The sequence below is a fragment of the Budorcas taxicolor genome, chromosome 4 (assembly GCF_023091745.1).
Source record: "Budorcas taxicolor isolate Tak-1 chromosome 4, Takin1.1, whole genome shotgun sequence".
In the NCBI taxonomy this organism is placed as follows: Eukaryota; Metazoa; Chordata; class Mammalia; order Artiodactyla; family Bovidae; genus Budorcas; species Budorcas taxicolor.
In genome coordinates this window covers 51,089,257-51,116,531 of record NC_068913.1, presented here as the reverse complement: position 1 = coordinate 51,116,531, position 27,275 = coordinate 51,089,257, and the positions used below count along the sequence as shown (strand labels likewise).

General features: G+C 42.6%; 1 protein-coding gene across 1 annotated transcript in view; it reads left to right on the top strand.

The window, feature by feature from the left end:
* Positions 1-27,275, top strand: part of LAMB4 (laminin subunit beta 4) — a 117,510-nt gene that overhangs the window by 22,353 nt on the left and 67,882 nt on the right. Inside the window, 6 exon segments of the mRNA XM_052638388.1 lie at positions 72-100; positions 102-261; positions 5,610-5,789; positions 8,501-8,610; positions 11,419-11,498; positions 12,375-12,525. Of these exon segments, the coding sequence (XP_052494348.1) occupies positions 72-100; positions 102-261; positions 5,610-5,789; positions 8,501-8,610; positions 11,419-11,498; positions 12,375-12,525 (710 nt within the window).

Genomic DNA, 27,275 nt, shown 5'->3' with positions numbered 1-27,275 from the left:
AGGGAGCCACCATCCCTGGGATGCTCACCGTGGGGGCCTTGGCAATCTCTCATGACTTTGCGGGGTTTCAGCTTGTTACTGTAACGGCCACTCTGCCTTGCTGTCACTTCAACACGACTGCACACCTGGCGCGCGGGGGCCGCAGTGGGGGCGTGTGTGACGACGGCCAGCACGACACCCAGGGCCAGCACTGGGACCGCTGCAGACGCCTCTTCTACAGGGACCCCCGTAAGGCCATCTCAGATCCTGACGCGTGCATTCGTGAGTCCCCAGCCTCCGACCCGTCCTCGCCCCTCCTCTGAGCAGGGGCTGATGGAACTGGTCCCCACGGGGCTCAGCAGCATCTCCAAACTGCTCTCTTAGTGGTGGGAATTGCAAAATCACTTCGGTTCTGAGCTTTTCTCCCTCTGAAAGGTTGGGGCAGATGATCTAGGTCCCTCCTTGTGGTCTCGCAGCCATGGCTGTGGTGGTTTAGCCGCTAAGTCGTGTCCTACTCTTGCAACCCCATGGACTGTAGTCTGCCAGGCTCCTCCGTCCATAGGATTTTCCAGGCAAGAATACTGGAGTGGGTGGCCATTTCCTTCCCGAGGGAATCTTCCTGACCCAGGGGTTGAACCTGGGTCTCCTACACTGCAGAGAGTTTCTTAACCCACTGAGCTACCAGGGCTGATACTGATGAATTAGGAAACTGGTCTGGATTCAACCAGAAGGGGGCGATAGTTTCAGAAGCTGCCACAGGCACCTGCAGTGTCAGCTCAGGGAAGTAATTAAGTACGGAGATTGGCGATATCATTTGGCTGTAGATGATTCAGTTTTGCTAAGCTAATTTACCTTGTTTCATTTTTCCTTTAAAAAAAAAAAAACTGTCTTTATGGCTACACCAGGTCTTTGTTGTGGTATGTGGAAACTTAAATCTTTGTTGTGGTGGCATGTGAGATCCTTAATTGCATCCTGTGAACTCTTAGCTGTGGCATGTGGGATCTAGTTTCTTGACCAGGGATTGAACCCTGTCCCCATGAGTCTCGGCCCCTGGACCACCAGGGAAGTCTCTCATTTTTCTTCTTTTAACATTTAAAAGTTTTTCATTTTATTAATCTCAACTTTTTAAAAGATAATATTTTAGGCACAGATAAACATAATAGAAAATAACATTTTATATATATAATATAAATAATATATCCACTACTAGCTTTGTCAGAACATAGTATCTTGCCCTCTCACCTTCAGGACATTACTACAACACTACAGCTCTATGAATGGAATATTCTAGCTACCCACTTCTCCTCTTTGTCTACCCTCCTTCCTGTGGATAAATTCTCATATATTTAGCAATTATCATTACCTTGCTTCTTTTCACACTTTTTATCAACAGATGATACCTGTTGACATGTTTTCAAACTTGAGATAAATGATATTAGGCTGTGTGCTTGCTCACTCATGTCTGACTCTGCGACCCTGTGGACTGCAGCCCGCCCTGCTCCTCTGTATGTGGGATTCTCTAGGCAAGATTACTGGAGTGGGTGGCCATTTCCTCCTCTAGGGGATCTTGTTGACCCAGGGATCAAACCCATGGCTCCAGCACTGGCAGGCAGATTCTTTACTGCGCCACCTGGGAAGTCTGAGGGATTTGCTATGAAACTCCAATTTCAGACTTTACATAATCATAATACATAGACTGAAGTCTTATGCAAAAGTAAATCAGCAGCCACCCCAATACATACAATGTCCTAGATTTTAAAGTTTAAATCATCATGATGTGGAATAAGCATAAATGAAATTTTTTTTGCTCAGATTACTCAGTAGGTAGCTGATTGCATAAAAGTTTACCTTAAAAAAAAGAAATTTACCTTACATGCCCTGTTTAATATAAAGAACTGGGTCCTCATAGAACATATTTCTTTAAATTGATGTGCTAAATGCCCTACTTTTTTACCAGAATCCATAATCCACTTCTCTCTCCCTCCTTGTCCTTCTGCCCCCATCTTTCTCTCTCTCACACATACACACACACACACACATGCAAACACACACAACTTTTATTAATGTTTATAAAGCTCTATATTTGTAAATGAAGATGAAATTTCTTAGATGGAATCAGGAAAATACAGTGTTTAGAAACAGATAATCTGGGAATCTGAAAAGAGGTTGGAAATAACTAAACCAAATATTTCAAATAAAGTTAATCAACCAGAGTCTTGCTCTTTAAAGAACACTTAGTATTAACTTAATGGTGCTTTTGGAGGAAAAGAAGGAAAGAAAATTAGTACCCTTGATTTGAAATTTAAAAACCATTCTTTGTGAATAAGGAATTTCTCGAGGAAAGGCAAATGAGGACCTTGTTAAAAAAAAAAAAAAACAATTTTGAGACTTCTTAGCTTCTCTAAGCACATGTTTATGTATTTGTAAGTGTGTGTACACAGATGATGTGTATTTGACCAGCATTCTCATATAAATTTTCTCTAAGCTGTCCTAGTTTGAGCCTAAATATTCACATGATCAGATTCCAGGCCTAAGAGTTGACCAGTTTTAAGTCTTCTATGATTTAAGACACAGTTGAATGTGATACAGAGGAAACAAATATTTGGTAGACTCCACCAATAATGTTTGCTGGAATTTAATTGTGTGACCTGAAAAGATTTTATTGGACTTCTACTCTAAAGGCCACAGTGCAGGATTATTTCAAACTTACTGGCCATTTACCCATTTCCCTTTCCCAAAGGATATTTCTGTGTATAATTAAATTATATTCTGGAACTCGTTGCTGACCCTTTGGAGTGTCTCCCAAATAAAGATGAGTTTTTTCCTTTTGGCTACTTCTAAAATGAACCTAGTTTGTCCCTTCCTTCCTTCCTAGAAGCAACTGGCTTTAATTAGAAGAAAATTGTGGGTTTTTTCCCCAAACTAAACAGAAGTCAATGCTAGTTTTCCATAGTAAGATTTTATCACCAGTCACAATCCAGTAATAAACAACTGAAAATCAAACAAAAGATTCTGTCAGACAACAGTTTTCTTCATTGATTCCAGACTGACTGAATTTTTTCCCCTCAATACACTAACCTAAATGGTGGTTAGGTAAACATTGCTTTAGACTTGAGGGTTTTGTTTTATTACTCCAAAGCAAACATGTATAAATCTTAACATAGTTGTTTCTTAGAATCCAGATATTCATTTTTTTTCATCTTTATTGCTTTCCTTAAAAGTGGAATCCCTTGAAAACACAGGTCCACAAAGATTCAAGATGACCTTGTTGGTCATCGAATGTCTACTAATGAACGTATTCGTCCTCTATGCCAAAGTCACAGCCAGACCTCCAGCGATAAGAAGGCTGCTGCTGTATTGGGCAGCCCTAACTGTTTGTTCTTACTCGGTTAAGCACTACATTTTCTAGCTTTTACCCACTGGAATTACTCATATTATCAGCATCCTTTTTCATATGACATTTCTTCTTTTAATTGTTTGAATTTCTACTGGAAAAAAAAAAGGTGGAGGAGGTTGTTACTTTTGTTACATATGACTGTTTAGCTCATTTTCCAGAATCTCTTCATGAAGCTTTTGCCCCACCAACAGATTTCCAAAATTGAAACGAAGGTTTGAACATTTCTTATTCTCTTTTTTTTTTCTTGAAGGTGCTCCTTTCCAAGAAGACCCAAAAAGAATGATAGCTCTTACCTTTGTAACATATTTTTCTGTAATGGGAAGGACAGATTTACTTTCTTAACAACCGTATTTCAGAGATTTGGTAAACAATTGGTAAATTTTGTATTACAAAATTATCACTGCAATAAGTCTAGTTGTCATTCATTACCACACATAGTTACAATTTTTTCCTTGTGATGAGGACTTTTGAAATCTACTCTCTTAGCAACTTTCAAATGTAGGATACACTATTAACTATGTTCACCATGCTGTACATTGCAGTAAAGATTTATTTATTCTGTAACTGGAAATGTGTGCCTCTTGACTGCCTTCACCCATCTCTCTCATCCCCACCTCTAGAAACCACCAATTTATTCTGTGTAACTATGACTTTGCTTTGGGGATTTTTTTGAGATTCTATATGTAAGTGAGTTGATGTGGTATTTGTCTTTGTCTACCTTATTTCACTAAGCATAAAGCCCTCAAAATCCACCTATTTTTCCACAAATGGCAAGAATTCATTCTTTTGTGACTGTTTAATATTCCATTATGTAAACATACACAATGTGGTATATTTCTTTATTCTATCTATTGATTGCTTAAGTTGCTTCCATGTCTTGCCTACTATAAAGAATGCTGCAATGAACATAGAGTTCATGTATCTTTTTAAATTAGTGTTTTCTTCAGATAAGTACCTAGCAATGGAATTCCTGGGTATTTCATATTTTTAATTTGGGGGCAACCTCGATATTGCTTTCCATAGTGGCTGCACCAATTTACATTCCCATCAACAGTACAAACTCGTGCGAGGAGTTGACTCATTGGAAAAGACTCTGATGCTGGGAGGGATTGGGGGCAGGAGGAGAAGGGGACGACAGAGGATGAGATGGCTGGATGGCATCACTGACTTGATGGACATGAGTCTGAGTGAACCCCGGGAGATGGTGATGGACAGGGAGGCCTGGCGTGCTGAGATTCATGGGGTCACAAAGAGTCAGCCACAAGGAGCGACTGAACTGAACTGAACTGAAAAACAGTACAAAAAAGTTCCCTTTTCTTCACATCCTTGAAAACACTTGTTATTTCTTGTGCTTGCCAGTAGATTGCCTCTTCATTTTGTGGGTGGGTTCCTTTGCTGTGCAGAAGCCTTTAAGTTTGATATGGTACCACTTGTTTATTTTTCCTTTTGTTTGCCTTTGATTTTGATTTCAAATGCAAACAATCATTGCCAGGACTGATATCAGAAAGTTTGCTGCCTGTGTTTTCTTCCAGGAGTTTTCTGGTTTAAGATCTTACATTCAAGTCTTCAGTCCATCTTGGATTAATTTTTGTGAATGGTGTAAGAGAGGAATCCAGTTTTTCTTTTGCACATGGCTGTTCAATCTTCCCAATGTCTTTTATTGAAGAGACTGGCATTTCCCTGGCATATAGTCTTGACTCCTTTGTCATAAATTAGTTGACCATACATGTGTGGGTCTGTCACTGGGCTCTCTGTTCTGTTCCACTGGGTTATGTGTTTATTTTTATGCCAATACCATGCTCTTTTGACTACTGTTGCTTTGTAATATAATTTGAAATCAGGAAGCATGGTGGCTCCAGCTACGTTCTTTTCTTAAGATTGCTTTGGCTATTCAGGGTTGTTTGTGATCCATATAGATTTTACAGTTTGTTGCTTTTTTTTAATCAATCTATTCTTAACATCTGGCTTTCATAATAGACTTTCTCTGATCCTCTTCCTTTAGAATCACTTAAAATTCTTTTAAAAATATATTTATGTATTATTCAATATTTTTCTAGTTCTGAGACATGGGAGACATATCCAAGCAGCCCTTGCTCATTGGTTTAATTATTCAAACATATTTATTGTATTTAAACAGCTAAAACAGTTATAGTGAAGGTAAAGCAGTATGCTTCTATTTCAGGGTTCCCACAATTTTGCAGTTAATTAAGATAATGCACATCTGTGTCCCCAGCTCGTGAGTGTGACCCTGATGGGATCATTTCGGGTGGGCTTTGTGTGAGCCACTCTGATCCTGACTTGGGGTCTATGACCGGCCGATGCCTGTGGAAGGAGAAAGTGGAAGGAGCAAAATGTGACAGATGCAAGCCAGACCGTTATGGACTGAGCACCACGGACCCTCTCGGCTGTCAGTGTAAGTCAGCAGCGGCTGGATCATCACCTTGAGTGCATTTTGAGGCTTGGAGCTGCCCCTGTCAATGCTAACATTTGGTCATTGTAAAGACTTAAATCCCACCATTCTCTGAATTTTTTTTTTTTTTTTTTTTTTTAGTGATACAAAACCTCTCGCAAATTTTAGTGAGTGAACTATTTTAGGTGGTTTGCTGAGTTTATCATCAAGAACCAGCAGGGGGCGCTCACATTTTCACTGCTGGAGCAAACGCAGGATAACTGCCAAGAAATTTAATGCCTTTATGAAACCTTTAAATTAAAAAAGAAAAATCCTCCACCAGGATTCCATTCTACAAGCTTGTTAAATTACATTATGCATTTTTGCATAGATTGATGACTTCTTAGGCAATTTTCAATTGGGGGAAAAAAGAAGCAAGGAAGGAGTCATGGGAAAATAGAAATAACTGCAGAGTTTTTGAGGGCCAAATGAGGAGCCCCTTGGCTCTAGGATCACAGAAATTTAAGGCTGCCTGGGGTCTCAGAGAGCTGCTGATTCCTCAGAGAGTCTGGGTTAATTATTTCCCTTTGATCACAGTGTCATGCTCTGTGTTATACCCATATAAGGAACTGTGGATTATTTGCATGTTTAGAAAGCAGCATGATGAATCATTCTATTTTTTAAATGCTCTTCTTTTTGGATTGATGTAAAATTTAATTTCAGGGTAATTAATTATATAGCTAAGCCAATTTCCCAGTATACCTCTCAGTACTCCAGGCACTTACCCTGGTTCACTGACTAATATTACGCCCTCCAAGAAATGGGCCAAACATTGGTTTTTGTTTTGATTTTTCTTTTGTCAAAGATTTAGTTACATTCACATCCCATACAATTCACTTTTTAAAGTATACAATTCAATGATTCATAGAATATTCAGAATGTGTAACCGTCACTACAATCAATTTTAGAACATTTTCATTACCTTAAAGAAACTCCATATTCTTATTTCTGGTTATATTCCCTCAAAATTGAAAGCAGCATCTTAAAGATGATTTGCATGCCCATGTTAATAGAAGTACTATTCACAACAGTCAAAAGGTAGGAGCAACCCAGGCATCCATTGATGAATGAATGGATAAACAAAATGTGGTATGTATGCCTGATGGAATATTATTCTGCCTTAAAAAGAAGGAAAATCCTGACCCATCCTACAGTATGGATGAACCTTGAAAGCATTTTGTTAAGTGAAATCCATAGAAACAGAACATAGACTGGTGGTTGCCAAGGGCTTGGGGGAGGGAGAAGGAATAGGGAGATGGTATTTAATGATACAGAGTTTCGGTTTTGCAAGATGAAGAGTTCTGGAGACTGGTTGCACAACAGTGTTAGTGTACCTAACAGTATTGAACTATATACTTTAAAACGGTGAAGATGGTAAAGTTTATGTTATACCTATTTTACTATAAAGGAGAAAAGAAGCACTCTAGCTACCACCTCCCATCCCACCAGCCCTAGTCAAGCACTAATCTACTTTATGTTTCTATGTTGTTTGGTCACTAAGTTGGGTCTGACTCCTTGTGACCCCATGGACTGTAGCATGTCAGTCTCCTCTGTCCTCCACTATTTCCCAGAGTTTGCTCAAATTTATATCCATTGAGTCAGTGATGCTTCTGTTTCTATAGATTTGCCTATTGTGGACATTTCATAAAGGGGAATCATATAATGTGTGGTGTTTTGTGTCTGGCTTTTCTTGCTTACCACGATGTTTTCAAGGTTTATCCATGTTGTAGCAACTTGATATCTTTTCATTGCTAAATAATATTCCATTGTTTGGATACACCACTATTTATCCACTCATCAGTTGAAGAACATTTGGGCTGTTTCCAAGCACATTAGCTTTTCCTGTAGTAGATTCAGCAGGGAAAACACCTATCTTTCTCTGGTTACACAATTTCTTAGCCTTCACAACATAAACAGAACTCAACAATATCTATGAGTGGAAGAAAAAGAATAAAAAAGAAAAAAAGTAAAGAGGCGCTAAAACAGAGGAGAGAAAGGATTATAATAGATGGCATCTGCCAGAGAGGGAGCCATTTATAATAACCATGATGCTTAGAAACCCTTGCCCCTCGTCACTTGATCCAGCCAGCATCACTTAGAACTGCGCCCCACTCCCCAACATGCATGACCTCTTGTCTCCTCCTAATTGGCACCCAGTAGAACCACATGATGGAGAAGGCAATGGCACCCCACTCCAGTACTCTTGCCTGGAAAATCCCATGGACGGAGGAGCCTGGTAGGCTGCAGTCCATGGGGTCACTAGGAGTAGGACACGACTGAGCGACTTCACTTTCACTTTTCACTTTCATGCATTGGAGAAGGAAATGGCAACCCACTCCAGTGTTCTTGCCTGGAGAATCCCAGGGACGGCGGAGCCTGGTGGGCTGCTGTCTATGGGGTCGCACAGAGTTGGACACGACTGAAGCCACTTACCAGCAGCAGCAGCAGCAGCAGCAGCAGCAGCAAAACCACACGAGGGCTCTGAGAATGTCTGACATTGGCTTTCCTGGGGAAAGCTGAATGAAGTACAGTAGTGGTGTGGCCAGGCAGACAGTGGACTTGGCAGGGCAGGCTGCTCAGGGTTCTCGTGGCCATGTTTTGCTCAGTGTAAGCTAATAAGGTTTACCAGTGTGAAGAAGTAAAAATGAGAATAACTATGTATGATGTGCTTTCAGCCTGCGACTGTCACCCCCTTGGGAGTCTGCCGCCCTTGACCTGTGATGTGGATACAGGCCAATGCTTGTGTCAGCCGTTTGCTACTGGACTACACTGTGAAGAATGCACTGTATGTATTTTACCTCTGATTCCCCTTTTCGGAGGGCTTCTCTGGTGGCTCAGACGGTAAAAGAATCTGCCTGCAACGTGGGAGGCCTGGGTTTGATCCCTGGGTTGGGAAGATCCCCTGGAGGAGTGCATGGCAATCCAGTCCAGTAATCTTTCCTGGAGAATCCCCAGGGACAGAGGAGCCTGTCGGGGTTACAAAGAGTCGGACACGACTGAGCACAAAATCCCCCGCTTTAGGGAGTGATGTGGTCTTCTACTGCCATTGCCTAGAAGAGACTTGGTCTTGTTGATCACTTTCCTTGCCCTGTTGTATTTCAGTACTCCTGTGGTCAAAGTATTTATACTGCAGAAGTCAGCACACACTGGAAATCAGCCCCTATCGTTCTTCAGAAAGCTAGTTGTTAAGCATTTACTAGCACATTTACCCAATGGATCTGAACCCACCCAGACAATAGTTTTATCTACTCTTCTCCTGAAAGTGCAAGCAATAGAGTGTAAGAGCATTTATTTGCTGCTGCCCCACCCACCCACCCCTTGTTAAGGCCACCAGATCATGGAGTCTTTTAATATACAGTCAGTTTCCCACCCCGACCACTCCTTGCCCAAAATTATTTTTGGATGAGCTCATTAAAAAAAAAAATTAAGTTTAAATATATTGTAGATTCCTGTGGGAAATAAACCCTTGGATTTTTCACAGACTCTACTACACACATGAGCATATATGTCTCAAATTAGCAAAATAAAACATGTTCCCCCCATAAGAAATGTGTCATGCATTTAGAGAGTTAAAAATCCAGCTCTTTCCTTTGTCCTCCAAACTTGGCAGCCCACCGTGACATTTTAGAAAGAAAAAACAAAAACTTAACCTAATAAAAGAACAGTGACCTTGATGTGTCTGAAGAAATGTAGCTGATAAATAAGAAACATATGTCTGTTACAACACAGTTTGTGCTAATATTGTAAGTGGCTTTACTGAAAACACATGGGGATGAGGCAGAGGAGGAGGGAAAATAAAGCAAGGAGAAAATATGAAAAGGGAACTCTACCACAGGACAGGTAATCTAGAAGTTTCTTGTTGGAAGGTGAGCTGTGCCGAGTTCCATGACCATGAATGGGCTACACAAAATAGGAGTGCAGAGCTAGTGAACAGGTCAACGGAGACACCACATCAGATCATTCCAGACAAACCTTAGACTCAGCTGACTTTTTTCTTAGCTAGTTAACTGCCATTGTTCTTGCAAAAGGAAACTAACTGAGCGGGGGCCACTACTGGGGAATCTTCCCATCATGGCTGAGCCCAGGCCTCTGCTTGGCACCCCAGGCAGATCTATCGATGGTGCAGCAGGGGGCCACCATGACAGGATAAGCTGCCTCGCGGGAGTTCTCACAACCCCAGCCTGAGTAAAGCAGCTCAGTTCACGTTGCTTTTGCTGAAACTGAAGTTTGGTTTGGGGAAAAAAGATTTCAAAAGCCCTTAGCTGTGTTATGTAACAAATTATGTCAACTTTTAATGTTTAAAATAAATGTTTGAGTAAAACTGGGCATAAAATTGTACCAAGATAACAACAAAAAATATAGATACTTAACAAACCCATTTCAAATGAGAATTCCATGCCAACCTAGGTCTTAATTTCACCTAAGCTTGTTAAATAGATATTTGAGCAGGGGAGTCTTTTTCTGAGTCTAAACATCAGAACTGAGAGGTAGTTGTTTGTATCTCACCAGCTGTTTATATCGAATAAAGGTCAAGATGTTGCAATGATGAGAAAAATCTTGAAGAAGAGAGTTGGAGCTCTCACATGGGGAGAGTTTGTTATGCCAAAACAATTCTTTATAAGTAAGCGATTCTACTGAACGGTGATAATTCATACAAGATCTCACTATCAGCTGAATACTTTTTTTTAACTCACAAACATTGCTCTAGTGTGGAAGTAAAAATCCCTAGGGGTTTTATAGTCAGGGACTCCATTGGTTTTATGCAAACAGTTGCAAGTAGGCTAGTTGAAGAATTTCCCCTGACTGGCCTTAAACAACCTAGCCTGAAGCTAAAATTGGTGCTGTCAGAGGAACTGTGAGGTTTCTATTGCATTTCTTTTCTCTTTTTATTGGAGTATAGGTGATTTACAATGTTGTATTTTAGGTATACAGCAAAGTGATTCAGTTATACCCGTATCTGTTCTTTTTCAGATTCTTTTCTCATCTAGGTTTTTACAGAATATTGAATAGACTTCCCTGTGCCATGTAGTAGGTCCTTGTTGACTATCCATTGCAGTTCCACCCGAAGCAATACAGAGACAACCTGCCTACTCTCTTCATTCGAGTCCTGGGAATAGGAGACGTTTACTTTTAGAAGATCATTATCAAGGATGTCGGAGGAGGCAGTGGCACCCCGCTCCAGTACTCCTGCCTGGAAAATCCCATGGATGGAGAAGCCTGGTGGGCTGCAGTCCATGGGGTCGCTAGGAGTCGGACACAACTGAGCGACTTCACTTTCACTTTTCACTTTCATGCATTGGAGAAGGAAATGGCAACCCACTCCAGTGTTCTTGCCTGGAGAATCCCAGGGACGGGGGAGCCTGGTGGGCTGTCGTCTGTGGGGTCGCACAGGGTCAGACAGGGCTGAAGTGACTTAGCAGCAGCAGCAGCAGCAGCATCAAGGATGTAGGCAAGCAAGGTGCTGTGTGATTGTTCAGGCCCTGTGGCTGTTTACTGTTGACAGTTGACTTGTAGTGCTTTTAATATTAATGCCATACTTCAGAGAAGCAGGTATCTTCACAACTGGAATCAACTGAGCATTTTCTGTTTGTAGGCTGCATACTGGGGACTAGAAAATCACCTCCATGGATGTTCTCCCTGCGACTGTTATATTGGAGGTGCTTATTCCAACACGTAAGTCAGTAAAATGAGTGAGTTTTGTGGCAGTATTCCTCAATCCCATTTCCATAAAATAAGTAAAAGCGCTTATTAGGACATGCTGATAGTCAGAAGTGAAGTCATTCCATGGCAGGCAAAGGGCATTGAAAAGCAGCAATCTTGAGACATTAAAGAGAGCCCACTTGATTTCTTGCACTTCAGGTATTTCTGAGGCTGAGAAAACAGTTCTGTTACTTGGGAATCCCAAGGTGGTGGGAAATATCACTGCACATGTATGACTTGACCCACCTGAAACCCCAACTTTTTGCCAGCATGTAAAGAGAGGTCCAGCATTCTCCTTTGTGCAGTTTTTAGAGGAGAGGCAGAGAGGCACTGAGGACAGAAGCAGTGGCCAGGGTTTCATGGATCTGGGTTGGTTTGTCAAGATCAGACCTGCAGAGCTGAGAGAATGAGCTTATGGCTACCATAAGGGGAGAATGGCTAGGGGAGGGATAGATGGGAAGTTTGGGATTGACATGAACATACTGCTGTATTTAAAATGGATAACACGCAAGAATCTAGTGTATCGCACAAGGGACTATATTCAATATTATGTAATAACCTAAACGGGAAAAGAATTTGAAATAGAACAGATGCATGTGTATGTATTGCTGAATCATTTTGCTGTACACTTGAAACTGGAACAACGTTGTTAATCAACTATACTCCAACATAAAACAAAAAGTTAATAAAAACACCAGACCTGTAGATCCCATTGCCTCGCCACATCTTCCCCAGGATGACTGATTGATGGATTCAAAGAATGGACTCAAATCCAGAGGGCACTTACGCCAGCACCCCTAGGCCCTTATCTTACACTTGCCACCCCACCTCCACTCTTTTTTCCCACAGGTGCTCACCCAAGAATGGGCAGTGTGATAGTTGCCCCCATGTCACAGGTCGCAGCTGCACTGAGCCAGCGCCTGGCTATTTCTTTGCTTCTTTGAATTTCTACCTCTACGAGGCAGAGGAAGCCACACCACTTCAGGGACTGGCACCTTTGGTTCGTATTTCACTGACTTTCCTTACAGACTTCATCTGGTGGAGTGTAGGTAAATACATAAAGCACACCCTTGAGATTGTGGGTAAGGCACCTGGAAGAGAGTGGTTTTGCCCACAAACACAGAGCAGAGTTGATCCTATTACAGAATTGCAGATTCTATAAAGTCTTAAGGGCAGAGTTTGCATTCTATTTTATTTTTATATCCCCATTCCAACACAGAGGCTGGCACAGAAGTGTGAACTGGATTAAGTTGTGATGACACAGACTTGACTCTTGCTCTTTCGAGGTACCCATCAGATAGGGAATGTTTATGGAGCGTTTCCTGGTCTGTCTCCCTGATGACACTATAAACTGTGAGAGGGAAGGGAGGGTGTGTGTTATCCCATCACCACTGTTGCTCTAGTGCAGAGCACTGTGCTTGATGCATAATAGAAAGCCATGAATCTCTGCTACTGAATGAATGAATCTGGTACCAAACCAAGTGTAAGATGTGCTCACCAACCTCCTGAAGCTGACCTTGGATTAGCAGTCTTCAGTGCTGGTTGTAGGGGTGTGTGATTGAAAATGCCTCTTGGTCCCATTCATTACAAGTCACAGTCCTGTGGGGCATGCTCCCTAAAAATATTTATCTCAAAGTCTTATGAGGGGGGCAAACACAAGCATCCAAACCCAAGAGAGAAAAGTTAAGTTAGACCCTGATAGCACTCGCATGCCTGTGACTGCAGCCACAGGAGGAGTCTGACACAAGAAAAGGCTATGTGAAGTGAATGACTTCAAGGGGAGAAGGCATTTGAAAGTTGATTCTAGAGGCAGGATTTGGATGGAAAACTGGGAACTCATCCCAGGTTCCAGTGACTAAGTCATTTCCTGAGATCTCTTCCTAATCTGGACATGACTGGTGGGAGGGATGAAGAGGCTTGGAATTTGCTCTTTTACTGACTGAAATTGGGGCAGGAAGAGAAGGCTTGCACTGTCCTGACCTCGATTCAGCACTGCGGTGGGTAGAGTCAGGACAAAACAATCCTATGTCTGGATTCTTCTTCATGGTTTTTAGTGTTGCAGGTTTATTAGGAAAACCTGGGGGGGGGGGGGGGGCGGGGGGACTCTGAGAAGGGGATATTGTTATTTAGGCTCCAACTTTCATGAAATAATAGAAAAAATATACCTGATGATGTTGGTCCCTGGTTCCCAGCCCCAGAGCTCCTAGAACCTTTGAGCTTTTCTAAGGGATAAGAGCACTAGGAGCATCCTTTGTTCTAATGTTTGGTCTTTGACCCCGGCTGCTGACACAGAACTACTAAATCGTTTGGACTTTCCTGGGTGAGAGGAGTGTCATTTGTCCTGATGAGGTAACTCTGGATGGCTTCAGATCAGTGTTTGGTCACCAGAAAGTATTAGACACTTGAAACTTTTAGCCCCACACCCCATCCTCCAGGAAGAGCAGTGAGGGAGATGGAGGTAACAATCCATCATGTCTGTGGGCTGAAGCCTCCATACAATTCCCACAAGTACTGGGTTCAGAGAACATCCAGGTTGGTGGCCTTATCAGTGTGCTGGGGGTGGTGCAGCCCAGCTCCAAGGGGACAGAAGCTCCTGTGTCTGGGTCTCTTCCAGTTCTCACTCTATGTACATGTTCATCTGACTGTTCATCTATATCCTTTGGTCATAGCCTTTATTATACAAAAAAACCAGTAAGCATAAATAAGTGATTCTGTGAGCTCTGTGAGTCATTCTAGCAAATGATCCAACCCAGGGAAAGTGTCTCAAGAACCCCAGTTTATAGCCAGGTACATAATGCTGAGACCCAGGCTGATTGGCATAGAACGGGATTAGTTAAAGCCTCTGCCCTCCAGAAGTTTTTAACCACAGCTAATATTTTTCATAAATAGCTCAAGATGGGGACAGTGCCGTAAAACAAGAAGAATCCGTAAGTGCTTCAGGATTTTAGAGCCATGACTGAACCTTTATGAATGGACTTAACACACAGGTAGAATCATCTGGACTGAGACTTGAAACTAATTAAGTGTTTCCATTGGTGGACTACGGGAGAAGACAATCCAGCCAGAAAAGTTCCAAGTAATAACTCAGAGGAGAAACAACGCAGGTGTATTCACAGGTAGAACAGAAAGTTTACTCAGAGAAGTACTGGAAGATAGAACTAGATTTTCCTCCTGAAGAGGTGGGGCTTCCCTGCTGGCTCAGTAGTAAAGAGTCTGCCTTCAATGCAGAAGACTCGCGTTTGATCCCTGGGTCAGGATGATCCCCTGGAGAAGGAAGTGACCACCCTCTCCAGCATTCTTGACTGGAAAATCCCACGGACAGAGAAGCCTGGTGCACTACAGTCCATGGTGTTGCAAGAGTCGAGCACAGCCTAGCAGCTAAACCACCCCCATTAAAGAGGCTAAACTTTGAATCTTTCTGAGCAAAAGAATGACGTGATGAAGACTGTCCCCATAGACACCACCCAGCAGGAGTAGAGCCTGGTTTGGAGCAGCGCCATCTGCAGTAGTCCAGACAGGGATGGAGAAGGGGCCAGGTTCAGGGCAAAGAGAGAGGATGGAAAACGGAGACACACAGGGACATGGATCCAAAACCCATCTTACAAGTAATTGTTTTAATACTCAAATTGGAGAGCTAAGAAGAATGATGATTAACTTTCTTGGTAGGTCTTCAAAAAGATATTTATATCTACATCTATCCATCCATCCATATCTACCTACCTGTCTATCTAATCTTTCTTAGTCTGTGCAGGCTGCTAAAAATACCATAGACCAGATGGCTTATAAACAACATGAATTTATTTCTCACAGTTCTGAAGGCTGGGAAGTCCAAGGTCAGGGCACCTACTGATTCAATGTCTGAGACCCTCTTCCTGGTTCTTAGATGGCTGTCTTTTCACTCAGACGTCTTTTGTAAGGGCACTAATCCCATTCACGTGGTCCACTGGAGAAGGGAATGGCAAGCCACTTCAGTATTCTTGCCTTGAGAACCCCATGAACAGTATGAAAAGGCAAAGTGATAGGATACCAAAAAAGGAACTCCCCAGGTCATTAGGTGCCCAATATGCTACTGGAGATCAGTGGAGAAATAACTCCAAAGAGAATGAAGGGATGGAGCCAAAGCAAAAACAATACCCAGTTGTGGATGTGACTGGTGATAGAAGCAAGATCCGATGCTGTAAAGAGCAATATTGCATAGGAACCTGGAATGTCAGGTCCATGAATCAAGGCAAATTGGAAGTGGTCAAGCAGGAGATGGCAAGAGTGAACGTCGACATTCTAGGAATCAGCGAACTAAAATGGACTGGAATGGGTGAATTTAACTCAGATGGCCATTATATCTACTACTGTAGGCAGGAATCCCTCAGAAGAAATGGAGTAGCCATCATGGTCAACAAGAGAGTCCAAAATGCAGTACTTGGATGCAATCTCAAAAACGACAGAATGATCTCTGTTCATCTCCAAGGCAAACCATTCAATATCACAGTTATCCAAGTCCATGCCCCAACCAGTAACACTGAAGAAGCTGAAGTTGAACGGTTTTATGAAGACCTACAAGACCTTTTAGAACTAACACCCAAAAAAGATGTCCTTTTCACTGTAGGGGTCTGGAATGCAGAAGTAGGAAGTCAAGGAACACCTGGAGTAACAGGCAAATTTGGCCTTGGAATGCGGAATGAAGCAGGGCAAAGACTAATAGAGTTTTGCCAAAAAAATGCACTGGTCATAGCAAACACCCTCCTCCAACAACACAAGAGAAGACTCTACACATGGACATCACCAGATGGTCAACACCGAAATCAGACTGATTATATTCTATGCAGCCAAAGATGGAGAAGCTCTATACAGTCAACAAAAACAAGACCAGGAGCTGACTGTGGCTCAGATCATGAACTCCTTATTGCCAAATTCAGACTCAAATTGAAGAAAGTAGGGGAAACCGCTAGACCATTCAGGTATGACCTCAATCAAATCCCTTATGATTATACAGTGGAAGTGAGAAATAGATTTAAGGGCCTAGATCTGACAGACAGAGTGTCTGATGAACTATGGAATGAGGTTCATGACATTGTACAGGAGACAGGGATCAAGACCATTTGAATGCAGAGTTCCAAAGAATAGCAAGAAGAGATAAGAAAGCCTTCTTCAGCGATCAATGCAAAGAAATAGAGGAAAACAACAGAATGGGAAAGACTAGAGATCTCTTCCAGAAAATTAGAGATACCAAGGGAACATTTCATGCAAAATGGGCTCGATAAAGGACAGAAATGGTATGGACCTAACAGAAGCAGAAGATATTAAGAAGAGGTGGCAAAAATACACGGAAGAACTATACAAAAAAGATCTTCACGACCCAGATAATCATGATGATGTGATCACTCATCTAGAGCCAGACATCTTGGAATGTGAAGTCAAGTGGGCCTTAGAAAACATCACTACGAACAAAGCTAGTGGAGGTGATGGAATTCCAGTTGAGCTGTTTCAAATCCTGAAAGATGATGCTGTGAAAGTGCTGCGCTCAATATGCCAGCAAATTTGGAAAACTCAGCAGTGGGCACAGGACTGGAAAAGGTCAGTTTTCATTCAAATCCCAAAGAAAGGAAATACAAAAGAATGCTCAAACTACCACACAATTGCACTCATCTCACACCCTAGTAAAGTAATGCTCAAAATTCTCCAAGCCAAGCTTCAGCAATACATGAACCGTGAACTCCTTGATGTTCAAGCTGGTTTTCAAAAAGGCAGAGGAACCAGAGATCAAATTGCCAACATCCACTGGATCATGGAAAAAGCAAGAGAGTTCCAGAAAAACATCTATTTCTGCTTTATTGACTATGTCAAAGCCTTTGAATATGTGGATCACAATAAACTGTGGAAAATTCTGAAAGAGATGGGAGTACCAGACCACCTAACCTGCATCTTGAGAAATCTGTATGCAGGTCAGGAAGCAACAGTTAGAACTGGACATGGAACAACAGACTGGTTCCAAATAGGAAAAGGAGTACGTCAAGGCTGTATATTGTCACTCTGCTTATTTAACTTATATGCAGAGTACATCATGAGAAACGCTGGACTGGAAGAAACACAAGCTGGAATCAAGATTGCCAGGAGAAATATCAATAACCTCAGATATGCAGATGACACCACCCTTATGGCAGAAAGTGAAGAGGAGCTAAAAAGCCTCTTGATGAAAGTGAAAGAGGAGAGCGAAAAGTTGGCTTAAAGCTCAACATTCAGAAAACAAAGATCATGGCATCCGGTCCCATCACTTCATGGGAAATAGATGGGGAAACAGGAAACAGTGTCAGACTTTATTTTGGGGGGCTCCAAAATCACTGCAGATGGTGACTGCAGCCATGAAATTAAAAGACGCTTACTCCTTGGAAGAAAAGTTATGACCAACCTAGATAGTATATTCAAAAGCAGAGACATTACTTTGCTGACTAAGGTCCGTCTAGTCAAAGCTATGGTTTTTCCTGTGGTCACGTATGGATGTAAGAGTTGGACTGTGAAGAAAGCTGAGCGCTGAAGAATTGATGCTTTTGAACTGTGGTGTTGGAGAAGACTCTTGAGAGTCCCTTGGACTGCAAGGAGATCCAACCAGTCCATTCTGAAGGAGATCAACCCTGGGTGTTCTTTGGAAGGAATGATGCTAAAGCTGAAACTCCAATTCTTTGGCCACCTCATGAGAAGAGTTGACTCATTGGAAAAGACTCTGATGCTAGGAGGGATTGGGGGCAGGAGGAGAAGGGGACGACAGAGGATGAGATGGCTGGATGGCATCACGGATTCGATGGACGTGAGTCTGAACTCCGGGAGATGGTGATGAATAGGGAGGCCTGGCGTGCTGAGATTCATGGGGTCACAAAGAGTCGGACACGACTGAGCGACTAAACTGAACTGAACTGAACTGAATCCTTCATGAGGACTCTGCCTTAATGACCTAATCACCTCCCAGAACTCCACCTCCTGAGACCATCACAATGAGGATTCGATGTCAACATAGGAATTTAGCAGGGGGACACAAGCATTCAATCTATGGCAACATCCTTGCTACTCAAAATATGATGGGCAGACCAACAATAGTGGCATCATTTGTGGATTCATTAGACTTGCAGACTCTCAGCTCCCATCTAGACCTACTGAATCCAGTCTGCATGTTAGCAAGACCCCCAGGTGATTTGTACACAGTTTGGGAAGCACCTGACTTGTTTTCTTATAGAAATTAAACGTGGCCACAAAAGTTAATATTGATTGAATTTAACATAGTATGGCATTTAATATAGTATCCATGTTTTCTGTGTAAAATTAGTAAAATAGTTTATGATTTTGTATTGTAAGATGAACATAATTAGTGAAGGGAAAAAATGAAGAGGACAAATAAACATAATCCTGTGGGTGCTGTCCAAAGGAGCTGACTCAACAGCCTGGTCAAGAGTCTGCGTCCCACTCACAATGAACAACCAGAGCATCTGTGAAATTAAAAACTTTGTTGGTAAAAGTAACAGTGAAACATCAAGCAAACATATAGGGGCTTCCCTGGTGGCTCAGATAGTAAAGAATCTGCCTGCAATGCAGGAGACCCAGGTTCGATCCCTGGCTTGGGAAGATCCCCTGGAGAAGTGAATGACTGCACACTCCAGTATTCTTGCCTGGAGAATTCCATGGACAGAGGAGCCTGGCAGGCTACAGTCCATGGAGTCAGAAAGAGTTGGACACAACTGAGTGATTAATACAGAGGGTACAGTGAAAAGGAGTACGTCAAAGCTGTATATTGTCACCCTGCTTATTTAACTTATATGCAGCGTACATCATGAGAAATGCTGGGCTGGAAGAAGCACAAGCTGGAATCAAGATTGCCAGGAGAAATATCAATCACCTCAGATATGCAGATGAAACCACCCTTATGACAGAAAGTGAAGAAGAACTAAAAAGCCTCTTGATGAAAGTGAAAGAGGAGAGTGAAAAAGTTGGCTTAAACCTCAACATTCAGAAAATGAAGATCATGGCATCTGGTCCCATCACTTCATGGGAAATAGATGAGGAAACAGTGGAAACAGTGTCAGACTTTATTTTTTGGGACTCCAAAATCACTGCAGATGGTGACTGCAGACATGAAATGAAAAGATGCTTAGTCCTTGGAAGAAAAGTTATGACCAACCTAGACAGCATATTCAAAAGTAGAGACATTACTTTGCCGACTAAGGTCTGTCTAGTCAAAGCTATGGTTTTTCCTGTGGTCATGTGTGGATGTGAGAGTTGGACTGTGAAGAAGGCTGAGCACCGAAGAATTGATGCTTTTGAACTGTGGTGTTGGAGAAGACTCTTGAGAGTCCCTTGGACTGCAAGGAGATCCAACCAGTCCATTCTGAAGGAGATCAACCCTGGGTGTTCTTTGGAAGGAATGATGCTAAAGCTGAAACTCCAGTACTTTGGCCACCTGATGCAAAGAGTTGACTCATTGGAAAAGACTCTGATGCTGGGAGGGATTGGGGGCAGGAGGAGAAGGGGACGACAGAGGATGAGATGGCTGGATGGCATCACTGACTTGATGGACGTGAGTCTGAGTGAACTCCGGGAGTTGGTGATGGACAGGGAGGCCTGGCGTGCTGCGATCCATGGGGTTACAAAGAGTTGGACACGACTGAGTGACTGAACTGAACTGAACAGTGAAAACTTGGAAATGAACAATTGGAGATTCTAACTGTGTAGAGAACTGAATGACTAGGAGATAATATAAAAGTGAGTCCCACAAAACCCAGGATTTTAAGGAAACTGCAGTTCATGGATGCAATTCTGCTGTTTTAGTTTAGTTGGTGGAATTTTGCTGTCCTGATATAATCTCTTATGGAAACATTTAAAGCCGAATTTTACAGACCATGAGAACTAAGAGAAATTGCTCTGGAGGTGCCAAAATTACAACATCTAATAAATCTTTGAATTGGTATATCATGCATATTGTTAATGTTCAAAACACCATACAACCAATAGCAAAGAAGAAATGTTTTCCCAGTTTAGAATTGCACAATTGTTCAGTTATAATTATTACAGTATAATAGCCCTTGAAAAGAAAACTCAACACATAGCCTTCTAACCACTTAAAATTTCACATTTTCATAGAGAAACAAAATATTTTAAGCTGCCTCCATGACCTCCTCCCAAGGCTATTAAGCGAGAATCATGATTCCCTTTTAGAATCTGAAACTCTTCTTCAACTATGGTAAAATTGAAACTGTTGTTCATTACTTAAACTACCATTTCTTTTCTTTTTAAGGTATTAGCAACAGCTTTGCCTACATGCAATGCAATGTGGTATTTCCAGCAACAAGGAGATGATTTCATAATTGACAAAGGAAATATAATACTGAGAAAAAATCAGCAAAGCATACCGGCAGATGAACAGAATGAGGTAAACCATTTCCTCAGGGTCATTGTCTATTCTGCTAGAAGCAAATAACCTGGGTAATGCACTCAGAACCATGGCTGCCTCGTGTCTGTGCTCAGTCACTCTAAGCTCTTATTATCCTCAGGAATAGAGTGAAGGAAAGGAAGAAGCACACTCAAAGTAACTAGAGCCTTTGGGGCAAACTTCTTGAGCTTTATTTCTCTACAGAGTGGAAACTTTGGGAAAGTAAGATTCTGGAGAGTTGAAGAGTCAGACCGTGCACTCATATTTCTTGTCTTTCTAAAAAAGAGAGGTACAGTGCTGAGAAATGGCTGTCTTCCTAGTTGAAGACAAACGACATGTTGGTGTCCCTGAGGATGCTGTGTGACTATGCTCTTGATTCTGAAATAGCTATAGTTGATTAGTGCTGGTATGAGTGACAGGGTAATGCTGCCTCCTCAGGGCCCTGCCTCCAATAGCTTCTGCAGGCTAGAAGAGACCAGAAAACCCTGTGGCCATTCAGCTGCTATTTAATTGAAGGCAGGATAACTTTAGGTCTATTTGTTCATTCGTTATGCCGGGGTCTTTACCGAGCATTCCCGTGTGTTTGCGTGAAGGGACAGATTGGAAAAGCAAAAGAAAGCGGATGTTGGCTGTCCTGTTCATACAACCAGCATTTGAAACAGTTCTTTATGCCTAAGCGACTTTCTTGATTGAAAGAATGAAAACAGAAATACCTAGACATAGAAAGCCTGCCCTTGAGATTGTTGTGGAAGAAATGAGGCATGTATACAGACAATGAATGCATTTCAGGGTGGGGTGTGTGAAGAGGTGCACAAAACATGTTACGAATTCCCCTTAGGGAAAACCACCTCCAGCCGAGAGGGTCAGAGAAGGCTTCATGAGTGGTGGTCCTCCGTTCAGGCCCACGTGCACGGCAAAGCAGTTTTGCTCTTCTACGTGTCTCTGTCCCCATGCCACCTGTCCGTAAAGCCTTCTCTGACTCCAGGCATCTCAAGCTGAAGTCCACCTGAAAAAGAAGGGTTGGGAGTGCTCTTGTTCCCAGTGGCACAGCTCAGTGAAGTTCCCGATTTTACTGCACAGAAGTATCACCCAGGGAACTTGTTTAGAATGCAGATGCTAGGGCCTTCCACTTGAGATGCTGAATCGGGGAATCTGACTAGTGTCATGAAACCTGCATATGTTTCCAAGTAACTCCATAGCCACACTGGACTCCTATACTGGACAGTGCAGATAAGGAACATTTTCATTATTGCAGGAAGTTCAATTAGACAGTGTTGCTCTAGAGCGGTGAGGCTCAATTTGGAACCTGCAGAGAGTTTAGGAAAACATAGATACATTTTGTGATCTTCAATTGGATTTAGATATTTGAGATGTTTGGCATAATGATTTTTTTTAATAAATACTTTTTGGATCATTTGGGGAAAAAAAGAAATCTGCATGTTTGCCAAGCACCCTAATAATATGAGTGATCCCTGGAAGCACTTTGAGAAACACTGTTGTAAGCAGCCACAGACTCCTCTCCTGACTCTCATCCGAAACAACTACTTCTGTATTACTCACTTGGAAAACTTGTAGTCATCCCTTAAGACCTGATTCAGACTTGTCTTTCCGTGACATTCGCTACCCTAACATCCGGACATAAGTAATTGTTTCCATCTTTAGGGTCCCATAGGTCAGTAATTTTCAAACTGCAGGTCATGCCTGTTGGTAAGTAGGTCATGCAATCAATTGACTGGATCAATTTAGTACAATAAAAGACTATAAAGCAAGGGCATATTTTTGGTGAAACTTTTACATGAGTGTGTGTGTGCATATATGTACACCCTAAATCACTGCCTTAGGTTGGGTTCCCTAGAAACAGAGACTGCAACAGAGGTCTGAATGCATGTGCTTTACTGAAGGAGTGCTCATCAGGAGAAACCTGTCAGGAAGGAGGGCAGGAGGCTGGGGAGGGGGAAAGTGAGGCATGGATGGCATCTAGGGTAGTCTAGCATTGCCTGCTTCCCTGGGGAAACTCTGAAGCACACATGGCTCCACAGAGTTGTCCTCCACTGAGGCCTCTGGGCTGGCCTGTTGTATTCTCATGTCAGGCAGTCGTGGCTACAGACTGCCAGGGCAGACCCAGGTCACCTCCCAAGTGAGGCAGCTCCCTTCAGCCAAGGGCAGTTCTCAAAAGAAGGGAGCAGTGGTGAGACATAGCAGCGAACGGTCCCAGGAACTGGTGGCAAGATAGAGTGGTCCAATAAAGGGAACCAGGCAGCACACTAAGAGCATCATTTCCAGCTCACTCCTGGCATGCTCAGACCCATGGGCAGGGCCAGGGAAAAATAGAAATTAAATGCAGAGCCCCCTGATTGAGAAATCAGGGGGACTCCCCTTGTGGGCCTGTAGCTAGGACTCCATCCTTCTACTGCAGGGTGTATGGGTTTGATCCCTGACAGGGAAACTAAGATCCTGAATGATGCACAGCCAAACAGAAAATAGGGAAGGGGCCCCTTGAAGATAGTGAAATATAAATTTACTTTCTTCCATAGTCTCTCTCAACTTGTCAAAATACTTTATATGCTATTTAATGTCATTCTAAGTAAAGAAATAGTAAACATTTTAATTATTAGCATGAATTATACTATTCATCTCCATAGCATGCAATGCCAATTTAATTGCAAACATAAGAGCACTGAATTCATACACATAATCATTGAAATTACACAATTTTTATTTTGGAGTCATATACATATATATGTATGTATGTGTATATATAGGAGAAGGAAATGGCAACCCACTCCAGTATTCTTGCCTGGAAAAATCCGATGGACAGAGGAGCCTAGCAGGCTACAGTCCATGGAGTCGCAAAGAGTCAGACACACTTTAGTGACGATACCATCACCATGCATGTATATTTAATTCTTCCTAGAATAACCGGAATGCTGCACAAAACTAACTCGGCTGTTATTTCATGTCTTCGTATGTGTTTGACCAACAGTACCTTCAGCTTATTGATGAGTAAGGAGGGACTGAAAGGAGAAGAAACTCTGAGTTGCCTATTGTCCTTTTTCCTTCTAGTTATCATTTTCAGTGTAAGCAGCTGGCTGACACAAGGAAGTAACATGAATAATGTGTTTCTTAGAATGTCATTCCCTTCTTTCTGCTTTCAAAGAAATTTCTGGTTGGAACAGAAGACGCAGCTTCTTGGAGCTGTTGGCGCCCCTGCTTACTTAGTCATAGATGTAACCCTAACTTTGAGCTGTCTCTGAGTCTCATTGAATGCCTAAGCGTAGGAGATCCGTTTGAATCCCACGCTCATGGGCATTGTGTGCCCTGCATGCAAATGAGGCAGCAAGGAAGCAGACGCACGCTGCGCATATACCTTCTGTCCTTGTGCATGCTCCATTGTCCCAAGACATTTCACTTAAGAAACAACTTTGTAAATCCTAATTATTTCAAGATGATAAGATCAGAGCATTAAACCAAGTATGGGGTCCTTCTAAGCATGGGGCCCCATGCAGCTGCGCAGGCTATATGCCCATGAAGCTGACTCTACCCGTTTGCTTCTTAAGCTCACTCTGTGCAGGAGTGTGACCATCCAGCAGCTTTAAAGTAGTGAAATTATTTGTCCCTACCCAAGAATTAAGACCTCTAATCCCATAGAGCCTGGAGTTGCCAGCACAAGAAATTCATGGTCACTCAAAATGACAGTGAATTTGGATACTTCCAATTCATTCCCAAACCTGTGCTTTCTCCCTCCTGGGGCCATAGCATCACATAAAGACCATTGGTTTATGTACTCCTCAAACAGCCTCTAGAAGAACACTTCCCCATCTCATAGCATGTCATTTCCAAGCCAGTAGAGCTGATGGATCTTTTAGGGGCCCCATCTGACTGCTATCTCAAGTTAGCATCTTCTGGATGCCGTGGTTTGTGTAGGAACAGTGAATCCCAAAGTCGCATGACCACTGATAGCTTTTACTGTAAAGTGGATCCTTTGGGCTGAGGAAGTTGTGTTTTCCCACACTGGTAAAATAGACATTCTGGGAGCCATCAGAGCGTAGGGGTGCTGACCGGGCCATAGGGTGATTCTCACTGATGTTATGGAAGACCACGTAACATTGCCATAGACCAAAGAACCCTCTTCACTGTCCTTCAAATAGGGGATCAGTATGATATTTTATGGAACATCTGGTTGGTCCAGATTCTTTTGGACTATGCTGTTACAGCAAGCAAGAGAATTAACAACTTTGGGGCAAGACTAAATATATACAATATACACTACTGCCCATCCCAAGCAAATACAAATTGTTTCTCTTCCTTTTCATTTCAGTAGCTGCATATCACATACCAGAGTGTACACTCTGGTGTTGATACACTCTGGTCATGATATTCCATCCATCATAATGTCTGCAAGTGGGGCTACAATTTGGTTATGCTTGTATTAAATTTGTAATGTGGATGTGATATGGGACCCACCAAGTCTTGAGAGTGGCGCTTTGAGGACACCTCTGATTTGCAATATTGATTTTTATTTACTTTCTTGGCTTGGTGTGTGGGGTGGGCAATGGAGGATGGGCATTTCTCAAGCTTTTACTCGACATTTCCTAACATAAGAGGACTAACCCTACAGATCAGAGAATCAATGCCAACTGCTAAGCAGGTACATTCCAACAGTCCAGATTTCTGTCAATTCACACTTGATCACTTTTTTAAAAAGCTCTTCAATTGATTGTTTAACACTTCATTTATTTGTTTCTGGCTGCACCAGGCTTTCACTGCTGTGCACAGGCTTTCTCTAGTTGCAGCAAGCAGGGGCTACTCTCTGGTTACAGTGCACTGGATTCTTATTGCAGTGGCTTCTCTTGTTGTGGAGCACAGGCTTCTAGGTGCACGGGCTTCAGTTGCTGAGGCACATGAGCTTAGTTGCCCCATGGCATGTGGGATCTTCCCTGACCAGGGATTGAACCTGGGTCCCCTGCATTGGCAGGAAGATTTTTAACCACTGGACCACCAGGAAAGTCCCTTGATCACTGTCGATTATATATATTAAGCAATATTTTGTTGACTGCTCATCTGTCATGCTTCTAGGAACATCTACTAATCATCTTCATAGAAGGTTCCCATAGGTCAGGCCACCTTGTCTCCTATCCCAACTTTGCTACGCATTATATTTATACTCATCTTGCTTTTGAGAGTTAAATGTTCCCTGGCCTTTGATAATCTGTGATTGTGTCCTCTGCACTGCTACTAAGGAGCTCAGATTTGTGATGTTTTGTCTTACCACCCTACAGAAGCTGCACAGTCCTCAGCTTCTCAGTGATCCTGGTGGCCCCCTCATCGGTTCATTCCTCACTCTCTTGACAAATGGAGCATAGTCAGTAGACGGGTTTCCCAGCCTTGGACTTTACATCCATTCTAGCACCCATAGTTCTTTGAGCCTTGTGGCCCATCCTCCCCAGGCTGCTACAGCAGTTCTGGCAGCTCTGCTTCATTACTCTGAACCACAGCTTTTGCCAAGCTTCTAAGAACTACTCCAGCAATATATTAGTTCATCTCGCAGGGCTCCAGGGCCCTTGCCAAGCGGCTAAATCCTGTATCACCAGTGACCCCAAACAAACAAGCTCTCCTTACCTGGTTTCATAGTCTGGCCCCTTGGTCTGGCACCCGTCATGATCCATGCCCAGCCATCCTCTCCCAGTTGCTACTGGTTTGTGTTAAGCAGGTCTCTCTAGGAGATCCAGCACACCATGATGAAATTTGACCCTGATTATTAGGCAAGTGCTCAGGGGGACAGATGCTGAGGAATATACTTGTTTTCTTTTAAGGCATCTGCATCATTTGAGATTTGTGGATAGTCTTCAAATGAGGCAGGGATGGAGGCAGACTGGGGGAGGGCTCTTTTCTAATAAGGGTGAGTGGACTACATACATAGTCCAAAGTGCTCAGAAGAACCTCAGGGCTCATGGTTCTCATGTACATCACTCATGTCTTAAGACCCCCCTGATTCCCTGAGAAAGGAAGCTCTGACTTTGGCATAGGTGACTTACCCAGGCTGAGAAGTGAGCGCTCTCTGAAGTTCTACAACTTTTCCAATAAAGTATCATGCCTGGTCTTGGATTTTTCCTACCCTCTCACGAAAAGAGATGGGAGTCTCTTTATTTTATTTTTGGTTGTGCTGCGCAGCATGTGGGCCCTTAGTTCCTCAACCAGGGATCAAACCCACGCCCGCTGCATTGGAAGTGCAGGGTCTTAACCATTGTCCACCAGGGAAGTCCCAAGAGTCTCTTTAAATGCTGCCAAGAAGGCCTTCTGATTCTCACACTTGACTGTAAATTGCCCTGAGGCTTCCATCT